This window comes from Mytilus galloprovincialis, chromosome 4, assembly GCF_965363235.1.
Source record: "Mytilus galloprovincialis chromosome 4, xbMytGall1.hap1.1, whole genome shotgun sequence".
Classification (NCBI taxonomy): Eukaryota; Metazoa; Mollusca; class Bivalvia; order Mytilida; family Mytilidae; genus Mytilus; species Mytilus galloprovincialis.
The window spans coordinates 26,105,667-26,118,122 of NC_134841.1; the positions used below are offsets into that span (position 1 = coordinate 26,105,667).

Here is a 12,456-nt window from a genome sequence, read left to right on the forward strand (position 1 = left end):
TAAGATACAGATAAACAAATATTTGAACAGTTTGAATTTTTGGAATTTTATCAGATAATACCTTGTAAATAGTTGATTTATACAATTCATACAATATATAAACTGTACTTGACCCAACCAAATCAAATGGTATCTATTTTCAACAAATAAAATTATAGCCAAGTTCTTAATAATGGACATTACTACATCCTACCTATTGGAAACTTTTAACAGTATCTGGACGGATAAACTAGACAGTAACAATAGTAAATCCCTATGGTATATTCTATAAATAACCAGGAAAATATCTTATACCAAATCTTGACACTGGGATAGGACCTACATTTTTTATCCAACCCTTTTCAAATTTTTATAAACATTTCTGGTTACCTTTCCTGAGCACCTGAGATCACAACCAGTTTTTGGTGAGGCTCAAGTTCCACAGTCTTTAAGGTTGTTTTTTTTATAGATTTTTTTTGTAATGTTGTTTTGTCTTTTTTTTTGTTGTAATCATGCCATAATTGTCAGTTTGTTATCGACTTCCAGTTTGAATATTCCTTTGGGATCTTTCTCCTCTCTTTTACAATCATCAACAGTTTGGATAAAGTCAATAATCACAAAGCAATCTGAAAATTAGGGAAATTTGGAGAATTATCTGATATTAATTTTGTTGCAGGGAAAGTACCTTTATATTTGTGGTTCACCTGTTCTCATGAAATCCCGGAAATTGGTATCCCACAAATAATAATAAATCAACAGTATTAGGTCCTTTACTAATATCATGAAACTTCCTTCTAAGAAAAAACTGTACAGGTCACTTAAAGCTCTTTCTCTTTATGTGTGGTGTGGGTATGTGAGCTTACTAATTAGAGGTACAGGTCACTTACAGCTCTTTCTCTTTATGTGTGGTGTGGGTATGTGAGCTTACTAATTAGAGGTATTTTCATTTATCTAACTATACTCAGACCAGCATATACTTTTATTCTGACCCAAACATACTGATGCATACCAAGGGTACCGAAAAATTCAGCATCAACTTAAAATCAATAATTTTAATCCATTCTGTAAATTTTTAAACCTTTTTTTTTCAATTATATGTACCAGTTATCAAAACACAGATTGGGTAAGTCAATTGGTTTTTATCCTGCTAATAAAATGCTTATCTTTCTTTCCTGATTTTTTTTTTTTTCATTTTTACTGTTTTCCTTACTTTTTAATAAGGTAATCATTTGTGTGCTGATTACAGAGAAATAATTGCATTCAGTTCTGTATAGAGTTTGGAAGAATAAACTATGTTACTTATGCAATGCATATCTGTTGCCATGTAAAGAGCAAACGGTATGATGGGTCAGTATAAATACATTTTCTGAATGGCAGTATCCCCATTCTTTTTGATATTTTGATATCTGCTGAAAGACTAATTTGTTGAAATAACTAGAGAGTCTAAGGAGTCTGTTTTGCTCACCTAGCACATTTGTATAAAATTAATACAATGCAACGAGAATATTTCTGCTGAATGGAAACTATGTTAAACAAAATCTTATCTTGCAGGTAATTTTTGCTGTTAAAAGTTTCCCTACAGTTATCAAAATAATAGGTAAAAGCAGTATGATTGGTATAAAAATATCCTTCATAGGAGACAGATCTTATAAAGAGTGGACTAAAGATTTCAATCATTTCAGTTGCAGGTTTGCTGTTGGTAGTTTCTCTCTTTCTACTCTAGTTTTCACCCAACTCTTATTAGGAGTCAACAGATGATTGTGGCCATGTTTATTTTTTTGGAAATCTACTGAAGATGATCAATTTTGTAGTTGTTCACTGACCTATTCCTGTTGCAGTTTAATAGTTCAAATGGTGTTATTATAATGCATAATATCTGGTCTTTAATTTGAATAATTTTTAAGAAAATAACAGATTGCTAAAGTTTATAATTTTCTGTAAAGTAAGGCATTACTGTTTCATCAATCTCCAGAGCTGGTTGTGCAGCGTCATGAATCAACCTTCAGTAATTGTTGTGCAGAACCCTGAATCAACCTTCAATGATTGTTAAGCAGCATCATGAATCAATTTCAAGTGATTGAGGAGGCTTGAGCCGTGCCATGAATCAACCTCCAGTGATTGTTGTATAGAACCATGAATCAAATTCCAGTGATATGTTGTATAGAACCATGAATCAACTTCCAGTGATTGTTGTATAGAACCATGAATCAACTTCCAGTGATTGTTGTATAGAACCATGAATCAACTTCCAGTGATTGTTGTAAAGAACCATGAATCAACCTCCAGTGATTGTTGTATAGAACCATGAATCAACTTCCAGTGATTGTTGAGGTTAGAGCAGTGTCATGAATCAACTTCCAGTGATTGTTGAAGCTATAGCAGTCATGAATCAACTTCCAATAATTGTTGAGGCTAGAGCAGTAATATGAATCAACCTCCCATGAATGTAGAGGCTAGAGCAGTGCCATGAATCAATCTCCAGTGAATGAAGAGGCTAGAGCAGTGCCATGAATCAACCTCCAGTGAATGTAGAGGCTAGAGCAGTGCCATGAATCAACTTTCAGTGATTGTTGAGGCTAGATCAGCAACATGAATCAACTTCCAGTGAATGTAGAGGCTAGAGCAGTGCCATGAATCAACTTCCAGTGACTGTTGATGCTAGAGCTAGCGCCATGAATCAACCTCCAGTGATTGTTATGCAGCCCCAGTGATTGTTGTGCAGAACCATGAATAAATCTCCAGTGATTATTATGCAGCATTATGATTCAGTAAATACACTTAATATGAAGAAGGACTTGCTTACCTTTCTAGAACACCTGATTTTGACAACTAAAGTACAATGCTTGCGATCTAATCTAAACAAATCGTGATTCTCTTTCTATGTTAGCAATTAGTTAATGCAGGTAAAGGGCAAGACAGACACTTAGGCTAAAATATACCATCTTGATACCCAATGATAAGAAATAATACATGTCCATATGCTTTCTAGTTTGATTTATCAACACAGTAAATTGGTTGGTATCCTCTGGAGATACATCAAACATATCAATAGGAACCCTTACTATCTATACAATTCTAAAGGTGTGTCAAGATAGTGTCTATATAGAATGATAAGATGCATTGAAATAACAATCCTGTTGCTGCTTTTTCTTGTGTTGAATGATATTATATTTCTATAGAATGAGCAAAATGCATTTTTCTAAACTTCTTAAACTATACCAAATTGGTTTATCATTGGCATGTTTGCAATAAATCAATTTCAACAAACAAAAATTTACGATGTGACTGATAGAAACAAACATTCTTTTCTAAGATCATTGTTTTCATCTTCTATGAAAGTAATATTGTTTTGGATTTTCAAGTTTCTAATCACATTATTAATTACCAAATGAAACATCCCACAATATCATTGATCCTTGGTTGGATTTTAAATAATTAAATTATTTAAACAGTATTTTCATTGGAATCTTTCAAAAATGGTGGGTACTGACTGAAAAAATCAAATTTTAATATTATACAAGCAGAATGTTTGCATGGCAAACTAATGCTCCCTGTACCACGTTCTAATGAAAGGTCAACCAAAATTGTTATTTGTATCGTCTTCAGAACCCTACTTAATAAAAATTCTAAAGAACCCTGTTGAAAAATTTTAGCTGGGCTCCCCTTGACCCTTGCTTACCAACCAAATTTTGGGGCACATTCAAATATCTGAAAGTTTTTTTTTGTATTTTTATATTATTGTGACATTAACTTTTAACCACAAGAACTCAAAATTGACGTACTTTGCCCCTTTCCTGTTATCAAGCCCTTGCATATATGTTTAACTAAGGTGTACCTCAAGAACTAACAAGAAACAACAAATTGATACTCATACCTCTTTATTTTAAGTCTTTTTAGTTTTTATTTTAGCAGCTGTGACCCTGACGTTTGAACTAAAATCTTAAAGGTTCCTCTCCCCTTCAACTTTTAATATTGTAAACCAATAAAGAAAAAAATGAGTTATCTTTCTATTTTTTTATCTCATAATTTTGTATTTTTAGTACCCTTGTTACCCTTCTATGAAAAATTGAACTTCAAACGTAACATAACTTGAGCACATCCTTTCAGCTCAACCTGGAACCTGTCAGTCACTAACTTATGTGACCTGTTACAGTTAAGAAACCAAAACAATCAATATATACTTTCTCATTTCTTATTGGATGTATACTAGAGATGCTTTGGTAAATATAAGCCAGCTATTGAAAGCAGATCTCAAATTAAATTAAAAACCAGATGCTCCGCAGGGCGTAGCTTTATACGACCACAGAGGTTGAACCCTGAACGGTTGGGGCAAGTATGGACACAACATTCAAGCTGGATTCAGCTCTAAATTTGGATTGTGATTAAATAGTTGACACAGCATAGGTTTCTGACACAGAATGAATGTGTTCTAATGAACTTAAAATTTTTGTTTTCTCTTAGAGCAATTCACTATGCTGTTGAATATTAATCCTCTCAAAAAAATGTTTGAAGAAATTTTCTTTTTTATTTATGAAATTTCAAATGAGAAAAATTGAACCCAATTTTTTTAATCACATCCCCCTTTCCCTTATTCCAAAACTAATCTCAATTAAAATTTCTAATGGAGTTTGCAACAATAACTACTCATTTAAATACATCATAAAATATTCAGATGTAAAAAAACTGCTTGTTATCACTGAATAGTAAAGATTATTTTAATTTATCAGTTGGTAGTAAAAAGTGAATTTACATTGTATATTGTATATAACAAAGATTTAAGTTGATTCTGGACAAAGAAAGATAACTCCAATTAAAAAAAATCTTGCTATTGCACAATATTTTGCAATTAGATATTTCTTGCTTACTATTCTGGACAAAGAAAGATAACTCTAATTAAAAAAAAAATTGCTATTTCACAATATTGTGCAATTAGATATTTCTTGCCATTGCGCAATACTGTGCAATCGAAAAGACTTGCTATTGCACAATACTTAATATAATAATTTTAGATCCTGATTTGGACCAACTTGAAAACTGGGCCCATAATAAAAAATCTAAGTACATTTTTGGATTCAGCATATCAAAGAACCCCAAGATTTCAATTTTTGTTAAAATCAGACTAAGTTTAATTTTGGACCCTTTGGACTTTAGTGTAGACCAATTTGAAAACAGGACCAAAAATGAAGAATCTACATACACAGTTCGATTTGGTATATCAAAGAACCCCATTTATTCAATTTTTGATGAAATCAAACAAAGTTTAATTTTGGACCCCGATTTGGACCAACTTGAAAACTGGGCCAATAATCAAGAATCTAAGTACATTTTTAGATTCAGCATATCAAAGAACCTAACTGATTCATTTTTTGTCAAAATCAAACTAAGTTTAATTTTGGACCCTTTGGACCTTAATGTAGACCAATTTGAAAACGGGACCAAAAGTTAAGAATCTACATACACAGTCATGACAGTTAGATTCGGCATATCAAAGAACCCCAATTATTCAATTTTGATGAAATCAAACAAAGTTTAATTTTGGACCCTTTGGGCCCCTTATTCTGTTGGGACCAAAACTCCCAAAATCAATACCAACCTTCCTTTTATGGTCATAAACCTTGTGTTTAAATTTCATAGATTTCTATTTACTTATACTAACGTTATGGTGCGAAAACCAAGAAAAATGCTTATTTGGGTCCCTTTTTGGCCCCTAATTCCTAAACTGTTGGGACCTAAACTCCCAAAATCAATACCAACCTTCCTTTTGTAGTCATTAACATTGTGTTTAAATTTCATTGATTTCTATTAACTTAAACTAAAGTTATTGTGCGAAAACCAAGAATAATGCTTATTTGGGCCCTTTTTTGGCCCCTAATTCCTAAACTGTTGAAACCAAAACTCCCAAAATCAATCCCAACCGTTCTTTTGTGGTCATAAACCTTGTGTCAAAATTTCATAGATTTCTATTAACTTAAACTAAAGTTATAGTGCGAAAACCAAGAAAATGCTTATTTGGGCCCTTTTTGGCCCCTAATTCCTAAAATGTTGGGACCAAAACTCCCAAAATCAATACCAACCTTCCTTTTGTGGTCATAAACCTTGTGTTAAAATTTCACAGATTTCCATTCATTTTTACTAAAGTTAGAGTGCGAAAACTAAAAGTATTCGGACGACGACGACGACGCAGCCAACGTGATAGCAATATACCACGAAAAATTTTTCAAATTTTGCGGTCGTTTAAAAACAATAAAAAGCATAAAAAGGATTTTTCTGTAATTATATTATCATGAAATTTGAGACAACAATACAAAACATAAATCATAATATGATAAAGCATATCCTAAAACTGGTGCTTCTAAGCACTGAATCTTTCTATCACCCTGTCTATGTTAACATACCAACACCTGTTTAAATCCGATACATGACTTAGATTTGAACAGGTGTAGACAAATAACATGCACATCTGCAAAGCAAAACAACTATACATCTCAACATCTTCTCAATAGCATCCAAGACTTTCATTCTAAACTTTAGACAGCAAATATGCTGCTTGAAAACTGACTGAACGAAAGAATCTGACAAGATTTCTGTCTATACTTGGTCTGACATTTCTGACATCAAATTAATTATATTCTTAGAAAAGACTTACATAGTTTTTCATTAAGTCTGGGTGATCTTTCTCTATTCCATCATCTAGAATGGTAACTATAACCCCTTTACCAGTCAAACCCTGCTCCCAGGCACTTTTTACATTCATGTCCAAACCTCCTCCTCGGCTCTGAAAAATAATGGAAGTTATCAGTACTAGCACTGTTCAATCCTTTGCATTATCTTACACATACATGTATATGCATATGTTTATGTGTGGTGTAGTGTTCAACCTAAGACTTGTGATTAAGTTAATGTGTAGTACAGTATTCAACCTAAGACTTGTGACTATCACATGTTTATGTGTGGTGTAGTGTTCAACCTAAGACTTGTGATTAAGTTAATGTGTAGTACAGTATTCAACCTAAGACTTGTGACAATCACATGTTTATGTGTGGTGTAGTGTTCAACCTAAGACTTGTGACTAAGTTAATGTGTAGTATAGTATTCAACCTAAGACTTGCGACTATCACATGTTTATGTGTAGTGTAGTGTTCAACCTAAGACTGGTGACTATGGTAATGCGTAGTGCATTGTCAACCTAAGACTTGTGACTATGTTAATGTGTGGTGCATTGTACATGTTCAACCTAAAACTGGTGACTATGTTAATGTGTAGTGATTTGTTCAACCAAAAACTGGTGACTATGTTAATGTGTAGTGACATGTTCAACCTAAAACTGGTGGCTATATTAATGTGTAGTGACATGTTCAACCTAAAACTGGTGGCTATATTAATGTGTAGTGACATGTTCAACCTAAAACTGGTGGCTATATTAATGTTTAGTGACATGTTCAACCTAAAACTGGTGACTATGTTAATGTGTAACCTAAAACTGGTGACTATGTTAATGTGTAGTGTAGTGTTAAACCAATGACTTGTGACTATTACATGTTAATGTGTAGTGCAGTGTTCAACCTAGGACTTGTGACTAAGTTAGTGTTAGTATGTTAAACCCTTCACTCCCTATATGCTATATCATATTGAATTTTAAAGAGTATAGAAACTCTAACAGTACTGTAAACTGACCATTTATTGACTTTCTTGGTCAAATAAAGAGTTCAGCCACTTAATTTTTCCACTTAATTTAGAGTTACTATAGAAGTATTTGAAACTCTTTTCACAAAAAATAATACAGTAGATAAAAACTAATTGTATGAAATGAACTTCCAATCAGATTCCATCTTTAGCTTTGATGTAAATTAGATTTATGACATTATATACAATAAGATAATTAAGTATAAATATATATGCATGGAAATTAAGAGATATCACCTTATTAATGGTATCAGCTTTAATAAGATATCAAAATACCTGTGGGAAAACTAAAGATAGATATTCCAATTATTTTAGAATCTCATTTGCAGTTTGGAATTCTGATATATTGAAAAAAAGGTTCCTGACAGAAACATTGACTATGTCAGAATTCCTAATTAGAAGTAAATTACTGTAATGCCAATGTTTGTCATGAATCTTAAATAAAATACTAAGAGAATAATACCCAACAGAGTTCTTTCCTAATGGATTTATAGCATTAAGTTGCTTCAATTACACAAACTGCTGCTTTATGATGCACAATCATACATTATTTAACAGAATAACGATACAAGTGTGAACAATCTTTTGTAATTATTTCTACAGAAATGATCTAAGAACAACAAAGCGTGCATGACAAAGACATGGTATGTTAGAATTGTTAACCACAGCCCAATTCAAAAGGTCCCATGTTGATTGTATGTTAATCAATACACCACTTCCTAATAACATGCCATTCCTACAGAGGAAAATCATGGACTTCTGGCAACCTCCATGAAGTCTCAATAATCCATTGAGGAACATGTAAAGAAACAATTAAACTTGGCACAATGGTCTTATAGGTAATTAATAAACTCTACTGGACAAACAATGCTCCTGAGTACATTATAGTCTAGGTTTACTGGGTACTTCTGCTTAATTATTCCAGATCCCTAAGCTGGCAAAGGTTTAATGAATAGCCATAAAACTTTATTACTGTCTTGTCTGCATGATGTTAGGTCAATGTTAAAAAAAAATCAAGTAAACAGGACATGTCACTCTTTTGATTTCACTTGTTAAACAGTGCTAATCTACTAATCCATGAATTCAACAAAGCCAGAAACTTACGCACATGTTGAATTCAACTGAATTTTATTTTTACTACTTTCAGCTTTTAAACCATTTGGTCACAAAAATGATAGTTTGTTAAACGTGAAAATGTTGAAGCCATTTAGCATATACTAGTATACAAAAGTAGTTAATTTCATGAATTACATAAACAATTAGATTAATCCTTTCATACTCAGAAGGCATTTCAAAGAACATGTGCTCAAGTTTCTCCAAAATAATTATGTTTCTTTGCAAACTTTGATAAGCCATTTCTTTGCAAACTTTGATAAGCCAATTAAAATAGAAAATAAACCAATTAAAATGGAAATTTTAATGCCCTTTCTTGCATCATGCTTATACAAGACTATATTTTATCCAGATAAATTCATTCTAAATGGAAATTCCCAATAGAACTTCATCTAAAAACTCTGCAGCAACCAATAAATCTTGGAATAAAGATTAAATACAAATGATTTTTGTTGCATCTTTATTTTCACAAGTGATCAATGCTGTTGTTATGGTAACCCTTCATATTTAAGAAGATTGTCTTTTTACAATAATACAATGCCTCCTGACTTATTAGGGTAAAAATGAACTCCATGTCTGTCTTGTCAAAAAAAATCACATTGCCAACATTACAGAATAACATCTTTTACCCAATACTGTCTGGGAAATGTAGAAATCAAAATGTCAACATTGATACTTTTTCCATTAATTTTCTTTTTCCGTAGTAAATTGAAGTTTGAAATATGGTGTCCTGGAAACAGTATCGAGAGAATCTTTAAAACATCTTTATTCTGAACACAAAACATTTTGTTTTTCACTCAAAATCTTTCACATACAACATAAATGTCAAAGTTTTTGAAGTTTTAATGTGGAATAAAATTGCAGCACATTAAATCAGCTGACAGAGATTTCAGTCTGACATTCTCCACATATATATGAAAGGACGGAAGCCATAACTTTCCTGATTTGGTGAACGTACTCTATTACTGAAGAACTTTTACATTTCAAGTATAGAATAATTAAAAGATAAATGGTAAAGAAAATAAATTTAAAGTAACTAAATACAAAATTTGAAATAAATCTTTCTATTTATCATATATGTATCTTATTTTTCAAAAGCCATTTCCCAGATTTTTAATCATAAGCAAATATAGAGAGCTGTATTATCCATAAACATCATTTCCACAATCAAGGGAATATCACAGAACTACAACTGAATAGATGTTAAGAAAAAAACATGTATATATTGTGTTTACCATACTGAGATAAGGGGAGTTAACTCATGTGTAAAGTTAAATGACTTATCCAGCTGTTAAAGCTAACAAAATGGTTTTACCAGAAGAAAAATGACCTGAGGATTGAAGAAAACAATCCAAATATTTTGTTACTTGATATAACTTTTCATGTTCTATCTATCCTATTGATTAAACATATAAATCATTGCCACTTTTACACAAGAAACAGTTGTAGAATCAAAAGGTTTACCAATAGATTATAAGAAATTGTGGTATGAGTGCCAATGAGACAACTCTCCATCCATATCACAATTTGTAAAAGTAAACCATTATAGGTCAAAATACTGTCTTCAACACAGAGCCTTTGCTCACACCGCACTTTAAGCTATAAAGGGCCCCAAAAATTACTATGTAAAACCATTCAAACAGGAAAACCAATGGTCTAATCTATATAAACAAAAGAAACAAGAAACACTTATGAACCACATCAACAAACGAACAAACGACAACTACTGAACATCAGATTTCTGACTTAGGACAGGTGCAAACAAGTGCAGCGGGTTTAAATGTTTTAATAGGTACCGTCACCCTTATCTGAAACAATAGTGTAACATCACTACATAGAAAAACACACTGTAAAATATCAACACATATAAAACATTAATCCTAAAGCATTATATTTATATATAATAAACTGATTATCATCACATATAAGTAATGATTATTTCAATTTTATGCATTGGAATGAACCCCAGACATGCTTCATTTAAACATGTAAAGTGCACAGGTATGTGAGATGTGAACACCAAGAAAAAAGACTGAAAGTCACACTGAGATAGAAACTGGAGTTGACAATTGTTAATAATATATTTACATGCGGTATAAACAGAAAATAAAAAATTACCAATGGACAAGCATTACAGGTGAGATATCTGAAAGAAACTATCACTGAGATATTTGAATCAATGGACAAGCATCACTGAGATCACTGAGATAGTTGAATCAAATTCAATCAATGGACAAGCATCACTGAGATATGTGAATCAATGGACAAGCATCACTGAGATATTTGAATCAATGGACAAGCATCACTGAGATATTTGAATCAATGGACAAGCATCACTGAGATCACTGAGATAGTTGAATCAAATTCAATCAATGGACAAGCATCACTGAGATATGTGAATCAATGGACAAGCATCACTGAGATATGTGAATCAATGGACAAGCATCACTGAGATATTTGAATCAATGGACAAGCATCACTGCGATATTTGAATCAATGGACAAGCATCACTGCAATATTTGAATCAATGGACAAGCATCACAGGTGAGATATCTGAAAGAAACTGACTATTTGAATCAATGGACAAGCATCACTAAAAAATATTTGAATCAACTGACAAGCATCACTGAGATATTTGAATCAATGGACAAGAACCACTGAGATATTTGAATCAATGGTCAAGCATCACAGATGAGATATTTGAATCAATGGACAAGCATCACTGAGATATGTGAATCAATGGACAAGCATCACTGATATATTTGAATCAATGGACAAGCATCACATGTGAGATATCTGAAAGAAACTGACTATTTGAATCAATGGACAAGCATCACTAAAAAATATTTGAATCAACTGACAAGCATCACTGAGATATTTGAATCAATGGACAAGCATCACTGAGATATTTGAATCAATGGACAAGCATCACAGGTGAGATATCTGAAAGAAACTGACTATTTGAATCAATGGACAAGCATCACATGTGAGATATCTGAAAGAAACTGACTATTTGAATCAATGGACAAGCATCACTAATCAAAGAGCTGAATAGCTCTGAGGGGAAAGACGGCCCTTGTTTCTATTTCATTTTTTTTGGCGGGGGGGGGGGGGGGGGGGGGGGTATCTTTTGATAGTCTTCATATAAAGAATGAAAAAAAAAAGAACAGCTAGAACATGTGGAAGGTTGACACTATTGGAATAAATTGTTGTTTAATTAATTTCGTTTCTTTAGTTTAGGATTCAATTTAGACCAATGGAAGAGATCTGCATCTTCTAAATCTAAACATTCAATTAAAGTTGATAGTCAATTATCTAAAATTCAACTAGTTGAATTCTGTCATTTAACAACAACTACAATTATTTTTGAAATCTTAATAGTGTACGACTAAACTACAGGCTAGGGTCATTTTCCATTTTTTGTGACAGTACTCTTAAGATTTTTAATTTTTTTCTTAAGAAAGTTAGGACTGAAAAATCTATTCAGTTTTAAATTTCCATTGATAAAGTTCCCAGTTACATCTCTCATCACAGGGATACAGGTACTAATAAAAATAACAATATGATTGATGTAAACTGTATGAAGCTTGTTTCCAAATCCTACATTTTGAAATATTTGTAAAATTTCATGAATAAATAGGTTTAAACTACAAAATGCAACATTTGTAATTTTTTTGTAAC

At 32.1% G+C, this 12,456-nt stretch overlaps 1 protein-coding gene across 3 annotated transcripts in view; it reads right to left on the reverse strand.

The window, feature by feature from the left end:
• LOC143071708 (furin-like protease kpc-1) overlaps positions 1-12,456 on the reverse strand; it is a 77,921-nt gene that overhangs the window by 44,497 nt on the left and 20,968 nt on the right. For all 3 annotated transcript variants that reach the window (XM_076246200.1, XM_076246202.1, XM_076246201.1), the window contains one exon: positions 6,626-6,754. In XM_076246200.1, coding sequence (XP_076102315.1) covers positions 6,626-6,754 — 129 coding nt within the window. The remainder of the gene's footprint in view (positions 1-6,625; positions 6,755-12,456) is intronic.